Genomic DNA, 20,091 nt, shown 5'->3' with positions numbered 1-20,091 from the left:
AAAAGGTTGCATTTGGGATTTAAGTGCTCGGTAGGAAATGTATCATGTCTAAATCGACTTACAAATAAGAGAGCATTTAACATTTAGTCAAATACCTAAACGGTAAGCGTAGTTTTCCAAGCCATGTTTACAAGAAGGATTAAAGCTGAAGAAAGGGAAAGTAAACAACATACAAGATGTAGGCAACCAAGTTTTTTTAATACTCAGACCTAGAAAGTGGACACTTGGGGTTAGTCAGGTGCCAATTTATCATCTTTCAGACTGCTTTAGCGTCCTAGCGACAAATCCAGCGACTTTTTAGACAGCTGTGTCACCAGCACTTCCCTGCAACAGTTCACTTATCCATATAGTGAGCGCAAATATGACGTGATGACATCATAAATACACTAACTAGTGCATGACGTCACCATACCCCATAAAGGTCTTACCCCATACGTCTAGCAGGATGTCCGTTTTTTAGATAAACCAATAAAACGTACTTATAATAAAATATGAAAAACAAATTTCTCAAACGACAACAATCACTGTGAATGTAAGCATTTTAACCATTATACAGCATGACGAAAATGTGACTAAGTTTGTATTGACTAAAACGAGACGAAAATGCATAGACATTTAGTTGACTAAACTTGACTAAACAAAAACAGGACATGGATGACTAAATAAGATAAAAACATAAAGTATAATTGTCGTGGGACTTAAACTAAGACTAAAATAAAAAAATAGCTGACAAAATTAACACTGTATCTAACTAACTCCACTTTAGATTTAATGCATTTGTCTTGACATTATATCAGATTTTACTATGATCGTTCATTTTCCATATAATAACATGATAAATAGAAATGACCAGATACATTAATAAAATGACACGATATGTGCCAGTGTCCAGGTAATCTGGAGACCAGTATACCACATAGCTACAACATTTCTTGTGGGATTCATTCACGGTGTTATTTTGCCAAGGTCCGAAAAAACTGAACCTTACCAAGACTTCTTCAGAACGTGGTCACAAAGTAATGTCACACTGACCAAATGAAGAAGACTAACTGGAGACGTCTAAAGGACGAACTGTGTTTTCTGGGAATATATTACTATTTTGATTAGTAGCTATACAGATTTCTTGTCTTTTGACTTGATGCGCCTTGCAATAAAAATGTTATCCCTGAATGTTGCTGTGCAAAAAATTGTCATTTGACATTTGTGACAATGTCATACAACATTGTTAAATCTTAGGAAACGGAAAATATAAGCAGTACCTTTGAATTTTTCTAATGGCAAAAGTTAACTCGTGCATGCATGACTGAAAGAGTCATAGGAACATTTGGCATCGCCCCAAAATTACAAGCCAGTAGGCTTTGTTCACTTTCAGCACCTCTGTGAACTAAAGAATGCAAAAGGTTCTTTATCGGAGGGAGATGTGGCTGTATCACACAAAACGTTGTTTCTTGAACAGGTGCCTTTAGACAACCAGATGGCACATCAAACTGGACCGTCTCGTGTGGCTGCAGTTGGTCCATATATCCAGTCTTCTACGATGCCCAAGGGTTCAGGTAAACAGGACCGATTGATTAAAACCTTGTACCCAGAAGGCGCAGCCTTTGTAAAGTCATTGCACATCAGTGATTGAACTTAAGTAATCTACGTATCATGTACTGTGTGAACCAGATGGTTATCAACATTGCTCGGTGGCTTTGGTCGGGGTCACTGAGTGCAGCTATGACACGTCAGAGGAGATCTGGCCCTCCCGGCTGAGCCTGGTTTCTCCCGAGGTTTTTTTTTCTCCATTATTCATCATTGGAGTTTGGGTTCCTCGCCACAGCAGAGCAGTGCAGTGTTGGCTTGCTCACCGGGAGACTGCATTTATTTATTTATTTATTCATTTATTTATTAGATATTATTTATTATAATGATCTTGCTTGGTCTATAAACACCATGCACTGTGCTGTGTTTTACCTTTCTGTGTTTTTCTTATTTGCTCCTGTAAAGCTGCTTTGGAACAATGCACATTGTGAAAAGCGCTAATAGAAATAAAATTGAATTGAATTGAATTGTGTAAAGCATTGTGCTTGTAGAGATTGGTATTGTTGGCACGCTTAAAGTTTTGAGGTCTGAACATGGCTAAACTGTTACCAAAATCAATCTGGATATTTGTCCAGGTCTGCCTTTAGCCAAGGAGTCATCAAAGTTGACTGCTACAAAGCCTGGCATCAATCACGGCTCATTTACTCTACCTCGCATGGTGAGCCAGACTGGTACTGAGAACAAAGGTGCGGCCTTCTACACCCCTGAGCCCCCATTTGATGTATGACACTCTATACAATCATGTGCTGTGAATCCAAATGCATGTCCCTCTGTCCTCCATGCCAGGTGACCGAGGTGCATTAAAACAGGACCGGAGGGTGCGCCCCGTCTCTATGTTTGAGTCCACTGAACCACCCGCAGCTTCACTGCATAAGAACCAGAGCAGCGAAGACCTTGTGAGAGATGCTCAGGTAGTGGCACGCTTACCATTGTACACGCATACCTGATGTAGCCTGTCTAAATATACAGACACATTTGCTCGTTGTATTCTTCTTTCAGACATTCCAGCCAGTGTTAAAGGAGTAGTTCACTTATTCACTTATAGTTCACTTTTTATTCCTACTATGGAAAGTCAAAGGGGGCGAATTCTGAAGTGAACTCCTACATTAATTTTTACAATTAAAATGTTTTAGAAGCTATATAGATGATTCAATGGAAGACATTGAAATATTGCATTTTTGCTGTTGTTTCTGTTAGTCATTTAATTGAGTTGATCTTGGCTGTTTCTGTTGTTTTTGGTAAACTATTAGTCATTAATGCTGTTTATTTGAATGAGTAATAGTTCACGCATAATTCATATTCATTTGTTTTGTGTTATATTTTGTTTTAAATACGACATTATCTGTACTGTTAATACAACTCTTCTAATGGCTCTTTTTGCGTGTGTTATCGTTAATGAAATCCAAAAACCCTCAGTCAACAAACATTGTAGTCCGTTATCTTGTGATGGACAATATTGGATTTTTGCTGATATCCGATATGCCCATATTTTCAAACTCATTTTTGTCGGTGCCAGTGTCGATATAAGCCTACATATTTTTTCCTCTTTTGTACTGGTAATCACTTTTGGTAATTCTGATAAAGAATTTATTGTATTTTTATTTCTAAGGTCTAAGGTCTTATTTTTCAAAACAAAGGCCCAGTTTCACAGACAAGGCTTATCTTAATCTAGTGGCGAGGTTGCGAATCGCAACCAACCGTTCACTCCACCCCTCCCCCTCCTGTTCGATCCACCCCTCCCCCTCCTGTTCGAAACACTAGGATGGCTGACAGAACATGGCGAAGGGGACCCGCTGTGTATGTAGATAGAAATGGCTCATTCTAAGGTAATAAAAACATAACGCTTCATTGTGTAAGCTCTTTATACACCTCTGAATACATAGTTATGTATATTATATTGAATTTCTGTCAATACATCCTCCTTAATCTTACACACTGGACCTTACACACCTGATTTAAATTAGGATATTTAAATCACTTTTATAAAAATGCCTTAGAAAAAAAACATTACTGGTTTGCATTTTGAGACAAAACAATGGCACTGACAGATTTTAAGATATGTTAACGTTCATTTTATTCTGGGACTAGTCTTAAGCCTTTTCTTTGAAACCGTGCAACAAAGTGTTAGAATGACATAAAAGAACGATCAGTAACGTTCATTTTATAATGAAATTACAGTACATAGTTCTAATAATCTTTGACAAAAATATCATTTCAGTCACTGGCAATTTTTCAGAGAAAGATGGAATTGACTTAAATAGTTTGTGTATTTATAATTTAATGGTACACAGCAACAGAGCGATCAACACAGGATGCACGGCCAGCATGCCTTCAGTCTATGAATACTGCCTTAAAGGAACAATACGGGGTTTTTAGGAGGATCTATTGACAGAAAAGCAATATAATATACAAAACTATTTCTTCAGAGGTGTATAAAGACCTTACGCAATGAACCATTATGTTTTTAATACCTTATAATAAGCTATTTATATCTACATACAGAGCGGGCCTACATACATTGAATTCGCCACCATGTTTTGTACAGCCGCTCTAAACGGATAAACAACTCTACAATGCGCGTTTTCTCTTCCTCTCCGCTGCGGTATAGTGGTGAAATGGATCGTGCTCTACGGTTCGAAACGCATGTGACCCGTGGATTAAATGTAAGTTTATTAGGGCTGTCAAAATTAACGCGTTAATAACGCGTTAACACAAATTCCTTTTAACGGCACTAATTTTATTAACGTGCGATTAATGCAGCGCGCATTTTCTGTTAGACCCTTGGCCTTGCCCGTAGTTTGAGAAAGTAAACGATGCAGCAGCAAACAGAAATGGAGAAAGAAATAGGTCTTCTGAACGTAAAATTAATATATAAAACGATGTCTTATGATTCTGTCGACAAGACTAAAGTGATCTGCATTTATTGTCGATGTGAATTAATTTATCACCGCAGCACGTCGAGTTTAAAATATCACTTGATGGCGAAGCATACAACTGACGCAGAGAGCTCTCCTCCTCCTCGCGGCACACCACACTAGATTGTTTTCAGCAGAGACGGATGGACAACTCCACAAGCAACAGACTCACCACATCGATAGCTAAATGGGTGGCTACAGCATGTAGGCCAGTTAATGTAGTGGAGGACGAGGGTTTACTTGAAATTATTTGCATCGCATCTAACAATTACACATATTAACTACCTTCGAGAGCCACTGTTACAAGCAAGATTCACGACTCTTATGAAGAGGAGAAAGCGAAAGTCGAGGAGGCGATAAGACAGAAAAACACGGTTGTGCTCACCGGAGATTACTGGACTTCCCTCAGTAACCATAGCTACCTGGGGGTCACGGCTCATTATTTTGACACACACTGGAAACTACGGTCGTACGCTTTGACCGTCATGAAGACAGACGAGAGGCACTATGCTGACGTTTGCGCTGAGCACTTTCTGCAGGTAGCCAGACAGTGGAATATTGAATTCAAAATTAGCCCACTGACCACCGATAGTGCACGCAACATGATTGCCGCGGCCAGGCAGCTTCCGTTCGAGCATATGCCTTGCATTGCACACAGCCTCCACTGAGCTATCACAGTTGCGAAAATGTAAACATGCTTGTGTAAGTAAATAGCTCAGTGCAAAGAAAGAAGTAATGGGAACCTGTGTTTTTCCTGTTTTTTTTTTCATGTGTTTAATAGACATGTACAAGTTCTTTGAAAAACATCTATGACCTTGGAAACATGTCTAGTCTTCATGCTCTATGTTGAGTATGGTTTCACTAATAATAAACAATATACATATGCATAAAGCATCAATATTTGTCCATGCCCATGTTGATTAGAGTATTAAAAACTTGAAAAGTATTCATTTAAGGTACATTTAGAACGGATAAAAATGTGCAATTAATCACGAGTTAACTCATTACAATCATGTGATTAATCGCGATTAAATATTTTAAGCGATTGACAGCCCTAAAGTTTATTCATCATTGAGAAAGAGAGTAAAACAGCGCTCTTCTAGTTATTCGTGCACTGCTCTCTCTCCTCTTTCTCTCATCTCTCTTTCTCTCTCTCTTCTTTCTCTCTTTTCTTCTCTCTCTCTCTCATGCTCTCACTCTCTCTCTCTCTCTCTCTCTCTCTCTCTCTCTCTCTCTCTCTCTCTCTCTCTCTCTCTCTCTCTCTCTCTAATATTAGAACAAAAACAACAACATATCTTGGTTCTAACAAACAGAAAAACTAATGTTACTCACATACTGATCCGAATCAAAGCAACCTCCTCGGGGGTGATTTTTAGACGATCTTTCTCTCCAACGTCTCTCTGCTGGAAAGTATCTCCATAGATATCTGTGAGTATCTCTGCTAAAAGCCTTAGTACCGCGGGTCTTAATGCGTCTCTGCTGTAAAGACTTTATAATATTAAAGCAGGTCCTAGCTCCTGCCTGACTTTTATCCTTCTTTTTAAACTTAAAATCCACAAACCTTTTATTTTATGTAATACATAAGACATAGCTCTTTCTACAGTCTTTCTAATGCCCGCAAAATCTCTTCCCTGAGTCAACATGGGAACGATATCTTTTTGTACTGTGGTGGCCACCGTCGTGTTTGGACTGAGTGATTCATGGCAAATCTATAATACAACGCTAGTGGCCGCTGTTAATTAAGAACTGCGCCTTTAAACCTCCAATTATGATTCTGAAGTTCTTGTAGAGCTCCTTTAATTTAACTTCATATTTTTTCTTTGCTAAAAGTTTTTGGGTCATTGGCAATTTTAAAATACAAAAAATAATCCCTACCACAATTACTGTATTCAAACATTAAGAATGTGGTGTACACATAAATGCAGATTACATTGTTAAATGATGAGAATTTACAGTTTTTTATTAATCTAGATCAGTGGTTCTCAAACGTTCTTGAAGAGACCCCTAGTGGTACATGACACGACAGGAAATTAAAAACTATATATTCATTTCGTGTTATAAATACAATTTAAATTTTTATACATCATCGATCAATACGGAATACATCTCATATAGCCTATGTGCAAATTTAATATATGATAAATGAATGATTGTTAATGTATCATTGGTTGATGTAACTCAGACGTGACAGGCAGAGCGGGAGCAGACAGACAGAACTACTTAAAATGTTTTACCACAGTGAAGTACTATTCACTTAAGCATACTGTATCAGTGATTTCAGCCACATACATTGCATTTTAGGTTGAATTCATGTAATTGTTATTCTTGGTCACACTGCATGATGATCGGTCATTTTACGTCATCGACTCATGAAAATACAAATCAACACGGCACAGTCTCTGTATACTGATACACTGATCCGACATAACCGCCTGTGCTTATGTGAACTTTGTCAAACAAATGCAAGGTTATGTCATAAACACACAGTGTAAATGCAATAAGACGTGAAAGAGAACTTTAATACTTGATGACGGCGTCTTTGCGCAAGTGTGCGCTCTTACATCAGTGTGATATAGTGTAGGGTATGTATATCTTTATACGCTGTTCAAAATGTTATATGAAAGGAGCGTGAAGCCATAGAGTATAATGGCATGATCTCTAGCACTCCTTACAAACATGCGAGCTGTGCCTGCATCATATTGGCATCATTTTCTGCATTGGGCTGATGCCGATAATATTGCCGTGTCCATAATATTGTGCATCCTTATTTATTTTGTTTACTGTCATTTAATGAAACGGTTGTTTTGATGCAACTAATACCAATTTTTATGTCTCCTTGCAATTAGAGTGCTGTCAAGAACACAGTTAAGGTTCCTCCTCCAGTTCCAAGTAAGCCTAAACAGGCCGGTTTGTCTGGGACGTTCCCTGGGAAGAGTGCATCATCTGCTCAGCACACTGCCTCTCTGTCTGGTCTTCCTCAAAGGAACACTTCACCCCTTCCCTCCAAACAAGAAGCTCCACCCGCTGCCACCGTACACCCATTCAGCCCTGACTCTCCTGGAGCCAAAGACTTACGCAAGCCTCAAACGCTGACCGCCAGCTCGATCTACTCCATGTACACACAGCAGCCCACAGTTGTACAGAGAGCGTTAAACCGATCCCAGAACCACAACAGCTTCATCAGTGGTGAGCCAGTTTCGTTTTCAGACTTGACGTAACTCCTTTACTGTTACATTGTTTTGACATGATTGATCAAATGTTGATCCATTCGGATACTTAATATGAAGAAAAGAGCACAATTAGTAAACTGTTGAACGTCAAACTTAAGTTTAGATCAACTGAAACGAGCTGCTACTATGTAACGCAAGGTATTTCCCTGACACGTAGGTGATTTTACAGGTAAATGATTTAATTCATGTTATAACCTATTGACAGCTGCTTTCTGTCCACATTCATGCAGTTTATGGAAAGCCAGTAATTCCCACAGGCCAGCAGTCTCAAAACCAGCACCCTGATAACCCGTACCTGGACATGTCCGGTGGCCTGGAAACAGAAACGGACCAAAATACTGGTGCATCAGAGAACCAAGAGACAGAGCGCATTCCTAGACCTCTAAGTCCCACCAAACTGCTGCCCTTCATCTCGAACCCCTACCGTCACCAAAACGATGTGGATTTGGAGGCTCTTAGGAAGAAACTTTACAATGCTCCAAGGCCGCTGAAGAAACGAAGCTCCATTACAGAGCCAGAGGGCCCAGGTGGCCCCAATATCCAGAAGCTCTTGTACCAGAAGGCCACGCTGGCTGCTATGGAGACGACGGTGAGTCCGTCTCGAGAAGAAGAGAAAGAGTCGGCGACAGAACCTCCCAGATCCGATGAAGTTTTGTTTGGGAGGTCAGATCAGCCGCTTCATGAGCTGTCGGTGTCTGTGGGCACACTGGAAACTAAAGACGATGACATTTTTCCTCCACCACCTCCACATCCAGCTCCACAGCCGGACATTTCAGTGTTACCTATATCTCCGCAGCCACCCAGCCCTCCTCCACCACCACTCCCAGAGAGCTTGCTTGAGGAGTGTCCTCCATATCCACCACCTCCTTATCCCAGTGGTGCCGAGCAGGACACTCTAGAAGACACTTTGAGCATGAAGCCACCTGAAGTCACTGGCCAGGTGCCCTTGCCCGCTGTAAGTGCCCTCAAAAGAGAGCTGTCTTCTTACACAGGCTACTTTTTGTGGAATTAATAGTTGGCATGTTGTGTGTGCTATACTATGGGCCTGTCCCACTTACCACAATTCCTTGCACTTGCACAGGATGCACTTAATACAACAGCATCAGCCACAGCACGTGTTTCCTTCTTTAATGCTCTATTGTGAAATTAGGTGTAATTGTAGGTCTCCAAACAAAAAGATCTATTAGGGAGTCATTGGCTTCCATAGGAAAACACAGGTGCCAAACAACATTATGCAAAGTATACTGTATAAGTGAAGAGTTTTAACCTGGATTTTCCTTCATTGAGATCTAATATAGTGGGATTTAGGTGTTCCCTTCATTTTTTTGAGCAGTGTATTTACCTTCACACCACAACTTAGTTCATTTATATTACTCGACATCTAAAAAAGCTTCTGACCTCTCCAATTTATATTGCGTGGCAATATTCCCTGCATAGTTTACATTTGGTCTTTAACCTTGGTTTAGACTAAGAAGACATGAAAGACAACTCAGTTTAGTATTCTGCGCTCCTTCTGAGATGCGACTTTCTGTGCGCGCGCATATCTCAAACAGCCCGCAAGAACTTAAGCAGCAACAATTTTTAATGAATAAATCTTACGTTTCATTCAAATGACTTTACAAAAGATTTTACATAAGGAATAATAGTTTAATATCAACCAATAATATTGACAATATCTATGGAATTGTACTTTCTCATGTTGACGTCACACTCAAGCTCTGTGATTCTCATAGTAGTGCACCCGTTAAGCTTGCCTTAAAAAATATGAATTCTTAAAAAATTACAGCAGTCTCAATAAACTGTAAATGTATAATCCAGTAACGCATGTGCAGGACTGTATTAGTGTAGCACACAATCTTATACAGCTAGTGAGCTGACTGTGATGTGTAGCATCGGCTCTATTTTGATGAAGCAATCTTTGCATTTAATTGTAATTATTTCCTACATCCAAGTTCCAGGTTATAATATGCAAAGGTTTAAACGTGAATCTCTTAATTTTGCACGAAGCACTGAAATGTTCCCTTCAAACGTCTAAAACATTCACATTTAAGGGGCTATATATCTATGAGGTCATTACAGATATCTAAAATCAGATTTCTTACTAGTGCAGTTATAGTTGCAGAGATCTAAATGATCATTCGCAATACAACTGTAACTAAATTGTAATCTAAAATATATTTAATGGATAGTCAAATAAAAGTTAAATATGCTAAAACCGTAAACATGTGGAGAAAATGCCAGCTGTTGGCTTTTTTTTTTTAAAGTGTAGCGCTTTCTGATTTAAAAAAGTGAGTAAATGTCGATTGTCCACAAAAATATCAAATTCATATTTTGGCTTGCAAATATGACCGTTTTACACCGTTTTGCAATCTGGAGCCCTGCTACATGACACCAGGCTGTCACATTGTAAGAGTTACACATTCAAGCCCTATATGTAAAGATGAACAAGTCCTCAAACCACAGATAAATCAGGTTTTAGGTAAACATTTTGGCTTGTAGCTATAGTTTTTTTTGTGAAGGTGATGCATTCAGTGGTGATTGTAGTTTGTGGGTGGATTCTGGGTGTTTCTGATGAAGATTGATGTCTTTTTGTGCAGGGTAAAAGAACAAACCTGCGGAAATCCGGATCGGAGCGCATCGACCATAACATGCGAGTGCAATTCAATCCTCTGGCACTGTTACTGGACTCATCTCTGGAGGGAGAGTTTGATCTAGTGCAGAGGGTCATATACGAAGAAAGTTACTTTCCACTTTTAAAACAACTGTGTGTGTGTGTGTGTGTGTGTGTGTGTGTTCATGTTTGTATATCCCGGTGGGGACCTAAACCTGAATACACACCAACACATGGGGACTCGTGTCACCGTGGGGACCAAAATTGAGGTCCTCATGGGCACAAAAGCTTATAAATTGTACAGAACAATATTTTTTACAAATCTAAAAATGCAAAAAGTGTTCTATGATCTTTAGGTTTAGGGATAGGGTTAGGGATAGGGGATAGAATATACAGTTTGTACAGTATAAAAACATTACGCCTATGGACTGTCCCCACAGGGATAGTCAACCAAAGCCTGTGTGTGTGTGTGTGTGTGTGTGTGTGCGTGTGTGTGTGTGTGCGTGCGTGCGTGCGTGCGCGTGTGTGTGCGTGCGTGTGCGTGTGTGTGTGTTTATGGATGTGTACAGTTTTTCCTAGTGTGTGACTACAACTTTATCACAAATTCAAGTGGGGTAAATGATAAGACCAGAAAGTATTGAGTAATTTTACAACACAATAAAAGCGGTTTCTGTATTCAACACAAGAAACCAAATGTAATTACAAATGTATGTCCCAATTAATTCATTTCCCTTTTATTCGGAAACATTTAAATCAAATGGTTTTTATAACAAATAAATATACAGTGTGGCATCAATCATTGCAAAGAGAAACTAAAAAATAATAGTAAAGCTGTATTATTCAACAGATAGTTGTGACTGAAATAATGCTTGTATAGTGGTACAAGCATACCCAAGACAGATTATAAGGCTTTAAGTTGCATTTAACGTCAGAGAATGTTAAAAGCACAGGGAATAGATGTGTTCTGAGCATAGATTTGAACATAGATAACATGGGGGCTGCACTGATGGATATCGGCTGGCTGTTCTACAGCCTGGCTCCGGCAGCCACCGCGAAAGCTTGGCCCCCATCCAATAATATGGTGATGTTTAGAGTGAGAATTTTATTTTTTTGTCAACAGGTTGAAGATCCAAGTCAGCCGAATGATGAGGGTATCACAGCGCTGCATAATGCCGTATGTGCAGGCCATACAGACATAGTTAAATTCCTGGTGCAGTATGGAGCCAATGTGAATGCAGCTGACAGCGATGGCTGGTTAGTACACTTCTGCCTGTCTGCTTTTGTAGTAAGAGTTAAAAGGGAACACGAATTCAGTTGACTCAAAGGCGAGGTTTCTAATTGACTTTCATATTTAGAATTGAATTGGCTATTATTAAAGTGGCTCTTTAGTATCCGTTAGTTTTCTTATTCTTCTTCTTCTTCTGCCATGGAAGTCTATGGCAGCCTATGAACCGTACATGGGAAAGTTGTGAAATTTGGCGCAGACAAAGGACAGTCTGACCAGTTATCATGGCAAATCTGGAGTCTCTAAATCGAACTCTGTAGCGCCACCACCAGTTTGACTTCCAGTTAAATTTTCGCCCATAACTTCGATCCTGGAAACAAAATTCTTTAGTCCTCTGAAATCTTGGCTAATGCTGATTTGAATGCACTCTGTGACATCATTTTCCGTCATAAAAAAAATGTCCTGCCATTTAGAATTTTTCTAAAAACATACTTTTTCGAACTCCTACAAAATTTGTCAGATTTGCACGAAATGTGGTATATAGCATCAAGAGACAGTTCTGACAAAGTTATTAAAAGCTTTCAATTGGTCCAGCAGTTTTCGTACACTGTCAACAAATTCAAAAGCAAGCATGTATTGACACGTAACTTGGTATGTACCATCACTGGCACGTTTGGTGACAGCATCACCTAGTGGACAAAAGTTATAAGCACTTAAATTGTGTGCTTTTACATATTTTTTTAAAATCTGCTTTTCTAAAACTCATCATAAGAAATGTTCACACGTAATGGCTGTATATTCGCTTGAAATATTATTATTATTATTGTGAGATTGAATAATTGACACTATCGCAATGCATTGATGATACATTTTATACCTCTAGTCAACACCGTTTCTCATATATTTGCTGTTTGTATGGTTTACATGATGCTTTTTGTCTCTACTGGTTTTTTTCGAAAACGGGTGCAGACCTCAATTCCTGGAGGGCCACAGCCCTTCACACTTTTTCTCCAACCCTGATCAAACACGCCCGATTCAGCTAATCAGTGTCTTCAGGATTACTAGAAACTTCTAAGCAGGTGTGGGTTGGAGCTAAACTCTGCAGAGCTGTGGCCCTTCAGGAATTGAGTTGTGCAATCCTGTTGTAAAATGTATTTTCGGTAAAGTGAACAATGTCCATGGTCACATGTGCCATAGAATTAACATCTGGATATACATAAAAGATAAAGGCTTTATTACTGCAGATGAAATACAATGTGCAGGTCAATCATTTCATAGCACTTGTGTGTTTTGCAGGACCCCTCTGCACTGTGCAGCCTCCTGTAATAATGTACAGGTGTGTAAGTTTCTGGTGGAGTCTGGAGCGGCCGTTTTTGCTATGACCCACAGTGACATGCAGACAGCAGCTGATAAATGTGAAGAGATGGAGGATGGTTACAGCCAGTGCTCTCAATTCCTCTATGGTGTGTAACAACTTTTACTGCTTGTGTGATTATTACAACTGAACTGAGTTGTGATGTCCTGACCTTAATGTCCAAACATGTAGTTCCTCATTTAAATGATCATTCTTGATTGTGTCAGAAAACTGAAAACACAGTTAAACATCCTGACCCCCGCACATCCCTGACATAATCCTTTACATCATCCCTGACATTGTCCTTTACATCATCCTTGACATTGTCCTTTACATCATCCCTTACAGACGGAATCACAGGCCTGCCAATATTAAAAATAAATAAATACAAAAATACATCTACAAAAAAATAATTTATATAAAAAACAAAGACAACATGTGTTTTAGCATTTTTCTTTATTTTTATGTTTTCCCCACATGATTTTATTTAATAATTTATTTAAGCATTTTTTCCACTTTTATTTTCACACGTTATTTTCACATTCATATATATTTATTTTTTACAGAGATGACAGAGAAACGCATTTAATATTGGAAACTGTAGTCATTTAATTTGTTGCAAATTGTTCTGGTATATTGTAATGTTACATTTCCAGTAGTGATAATTAGGGCTGGGCGATGTGTTAAATAATTTTTTTATTGTTAATCGACTTTAAAATCATCGCGATATCCGATAATATCGGGTGTGTTCGACTTCATGCAACGTTGCGCAGATAATCAATCTGCAGACACGGACCGGGAGGGAATTCGTTCCGGACCTGCCAAACAAACACACACACAGGCTTGCCACGCGCACAAACCAGTGACTTCTTTCATCAGGTAAAGCGCGTAGATAAACCATAAAGCTTTTATGCAGTAGAAAAATGTTGCAGATGTCCTGAAATTTCATCCTACCCATCAGATTATCCTACCAGGCATGCGCACATCAATGTTACGTCATTTTTTTGTGCTATAAAATCATTCTACCCGTTTATTTTATACTGCTACAGGAATATGATTGTGTATTTTCGTTGTTAAATCATTCTACATATTATTTAATACCTATACTACAATTTGATTGGGTGTTGTGCTGTAAATTAATCCTACATGTTTATTTTATACTGGTAGGATAATCTGACAGGGTATTTACGATGTAAATTTATTTTATGTTTATTTTAAGATGGTAGGACTATCTGAATAGGGTATTTTGCATTGTAATATCAGGCTGCGCGATAATGTATCACGATACCACTAAATCCTATTGTAATCGAGCTGGCTGCGATATGCAATGTCGATTTTTTTATGCGTAGCTTGTCCGTGAAGCATGTCGCACTTTGAACTGACCAGAGGAGGATTGTATTAACTCGCACATGCTGTGTGTGTAGTGTTGTAAACAATTGATCTTCTGAAGGTACACAAGTGTGCTTATGTCACTGCCCTCTTGTATAATAATCTTATAATGTGCATTTGAAAAGCAACACCCGTCAAACATGATCATTATAAATATGCTTTATTATCATAAAAATACACGGATGAGGCTTGAGTAACTGATAAAAATATGTCCATAGGCATTTCCTAGATTCTAGAACGTGTTATGGTCTTCTTCTGCAGTGCGTATTTGGAGTTTCCGCACGAGAGCGCCCTCTGGCTTTCAGATGCAGCAGCATTTTCCCGTACTTCACTCAAAAGCTGTGCATAAATCACGTGATATTTATCGTCGGTTTATCGTGACAGTCCTAGTTTAGATTATATTAAGGTTTGCCCTGCAGTAGGAAAATCTGACAGGGTAGGACAATTCGAACACTGGTACAGCCCCGCGAGCGTGAGGTTTTGCTTTGCCGATGCAGCTCGTCTTTCTCTTGGTCTGTCTGTGCAGCAACCGGCAGAAAACAGCAGCACATTCAACTGACTGAACAAAACAGCGTTTCCAAAATTCTGTCACTGTTACTGACAGCCTGGCAGAGGTGGGTAGTAACGCGCTACATTTACTTCGTTACATTTACTTGAGTAACATTTTGGAAAATATGTACTTTTTAAGTAAAATTAAAAGTGTGAACTTTTACTCTTACTTGAGTAAATTTCTAATAGAAAATCTGTACTTTTACTTCGTTACATAACTTACATTGCGTGACGTTCCTTCGTTCCTTCATTTTAAAATATGCTTTTTATAACGTGTTGTTTATTTCAAGGTCGTCGTCTCTTCTTACGGGCATTCCCGAGTGATTGATTCTTTTGAGTCGATTCTTTTGAAAGCATTAATTGAACAATGGGCAAAACCATTTGAATAGGCTAATGAATCAGTTCAAATGATTTGTTCAGTTCGCAGCACGATCTGAATCATCTGAAGCAGGATTACTCACTCCTCGTAGCGCGAAATTTAAGAACACGCAGAACACAAAGAGCGTTGGATGAAGTGGATATTAATCTATATCTATACAATCAAAACTGCAAATGTGTCATTGTTTGCCATCAATGATAAATGACCGCCATTTGCGCGCACCCGTGCGACCTGTTCGTCAGACACAGCAACATGCGCGTTACCTGTCAGACACAGAGACGTGGGCTTGCAGAAATATACATTTGAAGAACAGAAGGAAGAAAAGGACTCGAAAACTGGTTCACTGTTTACTGTTTGTTTACAAGTAAGAGCGTTTCACAACACACACGTGACACAACACGAGAAAACACGAGCTTTGTTCAAAAATGTGTATTTCATTTAAGAGAGCACTGCAGATGTTCTAGATCATCTTAAGAAATGCTCTGAGTTTAGTTCATGCTTTAGTTTGACATGGTCTAGTATTCTAAATAAGTTGTGCAAACTACATTGACATCAGGAATAGATGAAATTTACAGAAATGCTTGTCTCTTCTGTGTTTGTCTATTCTTTAGTCTCTCTAGTATATTGCAAAGATATCTGCTTATGATAATGAAAAATATTGATTAAAATATTTGCGTTAATATTAATTTTATGTAGTAGGCCTATATAATCAGATACAAAGTAACTAAGTAACTAGCTACTTGAGTAGTTTTTTCATTGCATACTTTTTTACTTTTACTCAAGTAAATTTTAAAATAGTAACTTTTACTTTTACTTGAGTAACAATTTCTCTAGTTACTTGTACTTTTACTTGAGTAAAGATTTTGGCTACTCTACCCACCTCTGCAGCCTGGGCATATGAACATGAACGTTCACGCTAAAACCTACATCGCATGATAATGCTATAACACGTATTTTCCATTATTATCGATTATCATCTGGTATCTGTCTGTTGTAATCAACATCGGGATATTTGCGAGACATCGGCGATATACGATAACATCGTCACATCGCCCAGCCCTAGTGATAATATTGAAAAGAATATACTTCATTTAAACGTAGCACTCCTCACTTTGAGCACCCTTGCTCAGCTTATTAGGACTTGGATTTGAGCAAATAACATTACAAAGACAAGCTAATGACATTATATATAACTACATGTGAATATTTTATAAAATTAATTTATCCATAGCTTTCATGTGACGTCACGCACTGAGGGAAGCGCAAAAGAATACTATCTGCTGTTCTGCCCTAACCTAAGCCTTACCCTAAATACCAAAAAGTTGTTGTGCATTAAAATGCACCCGCTGATGAAGAGACAAGCCTGAGCTACCCAGAAAGGAGAAATTTGTGAATTTTATGCCGTAAATGTCGCCTCATAGTACACTTCTATTTGCAGTGAACACTTCAGCAGAGGTAAGCAGAGCTTTCCTGTAGCTCATGGGTTGGATCCAAGGGGATGGCACATGCTCGGATACAATGTATAGTAAAATGCTATGTAAGGATAAAAGCGTCGGCCAAATGCGTAAATGTAAATGTAACCTCACATAAGCACTAGGTATGTTAATCATTATATTTTTAGCCATAAACCAGTTCTTGATGTAGTTTTCTTACCTAAATTGTTGTCATGGACGAGGCAACCACTCGTGAGCCCAGTGTAAACCGCTTGCCCTCCTGGTAGGTCACGTGACTAAAAACTATGGATGATGAACCATACACATTGACAAGTCACCTGAAACTGATAAACAATTAAAAAGACATTATTTACATGACTGATACATACTGTAAATGATCGTATTGCTTACTATGGGTTCAGTACTGTTGTTTGACATTTTTGAAACATTTTGAAATGTTCAGGTGTTCAGGAAAAGATGGGCATCATGAACAGAGGGGTGGTGTACGGTCTCTGGGATTATGAGAGTGAACATAACGACGAGCTGCCGTTCAGAGAGGGCGACTGCATGACTGTGATCTGCAGGGATGACGCGGATGAGACTGAGTGGTGGTGGGCACGCATGGGCGACACAGCAGGTTACATACCGAGAAATCTGCTCGGGGTAAGTGACACACCACGCTCATGTGAAGTTAAAGTTGCATCACAATTGAGAAAGACTATACACATGACTCCAAACACCTAATAACTTACATGTAATCATTTATGTGAACATCTCCAGAGCTGCTCTGAGAGTTTACACGAGCATTTCACTGTTTCAACTGAAAGAAGCTTGTCAAACACACAGTGAAAAGGACTTTGCACAAATTAACCAGATTTTTATTTTGATAGGTTACAAATTAGGAAACACGCACACAAAAAATTTAAGTAAATGTACTAGTAAAATTATAAAAGAGTACTTACAATTAAGTAGACTTAGAAAAAAATCAAAAGAGAAATATAGCAGCAAGCAGCCCAAGCCATAAGCACAACTCCCCAAACCCCCCCTTCCCGTGGCATCAGGAAGACTGTGCACAGCGGGCACATCCATTTACAGTAACCCCCTGGCTTTAAGGGTTACAGCAACAAAAGTTCCCAAACCTGCTCCTGCGGACTCGCAGCTTTAGTGGGTTAAATGTAACAATTAATTGTTTTATATCTTGGAACACAAAAGTGCAGTCTAAATTAACCTTGGTGTGCGTTAAATGCACAGTATGTACGATTTCTGTTATAAAATGGCAGTGCCATGACACACAGTCTCGTGATAAAATGTAAAGTAGTATTGGTAGCGTCTAGCCACTGTGTTGGTTTACGTTATAACATGACATTACACAAACTTGACCTTTAGCGGCGACTACAGTCGTTGCCTTAAACGCAATGTTTTGTAGATATTTAGTAATTTGATCAAATTTCACCAACAGGGAGAGCCGAACGTTGAATGATGTAACTGCTTTTGTTCTGTTTGTCTTCTGTTTTACAGTTGTATCCAAGAATTAGGCCCCGTCATAGGAGTCTGGCTTAAGTGGGGTCAAGGAAACATCCTGGACTGCAAGAGTAGATGAACGATCAGTGTAGTCCAAAAGTTAACCTTCTCATGAAGTGGTGCCGTACAGACACTTTGGCTTTAAACATTTCTTTTTCCAATAAATGTTAATATTGTGGTCTGTCGCTGTCCTTGCTTTATCCCCATTTAGGTATGTCTGAATGCAGTTTAAATATGTTCTGACCTTTTCAATCTGTACTTAATGTTTGATCTGTTATTTACAACAGGCAGTCATTGTAAGTCAGCACATTGTGTCGGGGAGTCTTGGGATCATGTTGTTACGCACCCATATTGTACGCATGGAACTTTGCAGTTCAGTTAGTGTCTATTTGTCATTTATTTTTATACTCTGACAATCACTGTTATCTAAAGCTAAGGGTTTTGTGATATTATAATGAACCTATGATCATAAACATTCCTTTATCATATCATTACACTAATGTCATCACTGTCAGGCAGAAACCTTGTATGTCTGCTAGTAAATGAAAAAAAAACAGCATTTTTAAAGTGACAGTGTTGTTGATATGAAACACATATTTGCAAAACCCACAGAAAACCTGAAAGGTGACTGGTAGTAATGATTTATTGAAAAATACGGAGGATTCTGCTCGGCAGTGACAATGTATTTTGATTTTGTATGTCTGAAGTAAAAGTGACAAACACAATTCATTCTGATTAAACTGTAACAAATCTCTGTAAAGCTGTTTGATCTGCGATTCACTTTTCTTATATGTTGGACATATTTAATGTCAATGAATTACTAATCAAAATCTGTTTTTGTCTACATTTTTGTGAGTAAACAGTGCAGAAGAACACTATGCCTTTTTTACAGTTTCAACTAGTCAGTTACTTTAGTAAATCAGTGTCTGCTTATTCAATCTGATGTGCATGTACTAGGTGGAAATGTTTCTGGACACATGCTGTATACAGTATCAGGGTTTTCCTGGCTCAAAATGAGGCGGAGGAGATGCCATCCTGATCTTGTACACACACACATGTAGGCCTACCATACCTTTAAGGGGCTTAACCAAAGTGACTTTGACATATTAAAAGTTCTAAAAAAATTAGATGAAAATGACAATTATTAAGTTATATAAAACATTATTTGATTAAAAAAAACATTTCTGTTTGGTTGAATAAAAGTAAAGCATTTTTATCTTGTTCAACTAACTTTTCAGAACACAATAGCCAACTGAATTAACCGTCTTTCTAAATGAGTAAAGCTCATTCACATCTTGAATTCTCTGTGGTTCATTTGAAATGATTCAAGGATCTCTTATATTCGCTAGTAACTGAAAAGCTCAATAGTTTAAATGAATCTGTTCAAATAAGTCATTCGTGTGCGAGTTGCGTTCATACTGGCGAACTGGCTGTGTACAGTATACACTGATTCAATGATCCAACTGCACAGCTAAAGACATTACAATGATGAACGACATGTTAATTTCAGAAATTTCAAGAAATTAAACGTACTTGGATGCAAAACAAACAGCCGTGAAAACACGGCTCTCACTAAATCCTTGGTGTTTCGAGTCTGACGTCATCACGCAACAGTGTTTTTTAGGCGATTTTAACAATCAAATGTAGTTTGGTTAGAGTAAGGTTAGGGTAAAGGTTTCGTAAGACTCGAAACGCCAAGGATTTAGTCAAAACCCTGGCTCTTGTTCTGCAACTCTTTTTAGCGCCTCAGTTATGGCGTTATTATAATGACAAAAGGCGAGAGCGCATTCTTGTCATACGAGCGCGCGAATCTCTCCGCTCGCACGCCGATTTCCTTTGCTCGTGCACAAAACTGGACGCGCGCTTTCAATTATACGCTGCTCTCTTATGAATTTTCTCTC

General features: G+C 38.7%; 1 protein-coding gene across 1 annotated transcript in view; it reads left to right on the top strand.

Annotated features, from left to right (window-relative positions):
- The window catches only part of tp53bp2a (tumor protein p53 binding protein, 2a), a 69,031-nt gene extending 49,756 nt beyond the window's left edge, over window positions 1-19,275 (top strand). Inside the window, exons 9-18 of the mRNA XM_057342734.1 lie at window positions 1,457-1,553; window positions 2,160-2,270; window positions 2,371-2,495; window positions 7,346-7,685; window positions 7,960-8,684; window positions 10,327-10,465; window positions 11,462-11,594; window positions 12,862-13,028; window positions 17,133-17,332; window positions 18,188-19,275. Coding sequence (XP_057198717.1) covers window positions 1,457-1,553; window positions 2,160-2,270; window positions 2,371-2,495; window positions 7,346-7,685; window positions 7,960-8,684; window positions 10,327-10,465; window positions 11,462-11,594; window positions 12,862-13,028; window positions 17,133-17,332; window positions 18,188-18,229 — 2,079 coding nt within the window. The 3' untranslated portion in view covers window positions 18,230-19,275. The remainder of the gene's footprint in view (window positions 1-1,456; window positions 1,554-2,159; window positions 2,271-2,370; window positions 2,496-7,345; window positions 7,686-7,959; window positions 8,685-10,326; window positions 10,466-11,461; window positions 11,595-12,861; window positions 13,029-17,132; window positions 17,333-18,187) is intronic.
- Window positions 19,276-20,091: the final 816 nt, after the last annotated feature.

This window comes from Triplophysa rosa, linkage group LG9 (genome assembly GCF_024868665.1).
Source record: "Triplophysa rosa linkage group LG9, Trosa_1v2, whole genome shotgun sequence".
Classification (NCBI taxonomy): domain Eukaryota; kingdom Metazoa; phylum Chordata; class Actinopteri; order Cypriniformes; family Nemacheilidae; genus Triplophysa; species Triplophysa rosa.
The sequence above is the reverse complement of the archived record's forward strand: the minus strand, read 5'-3'. Positions and strand labels throughout refer to the sequence as shown.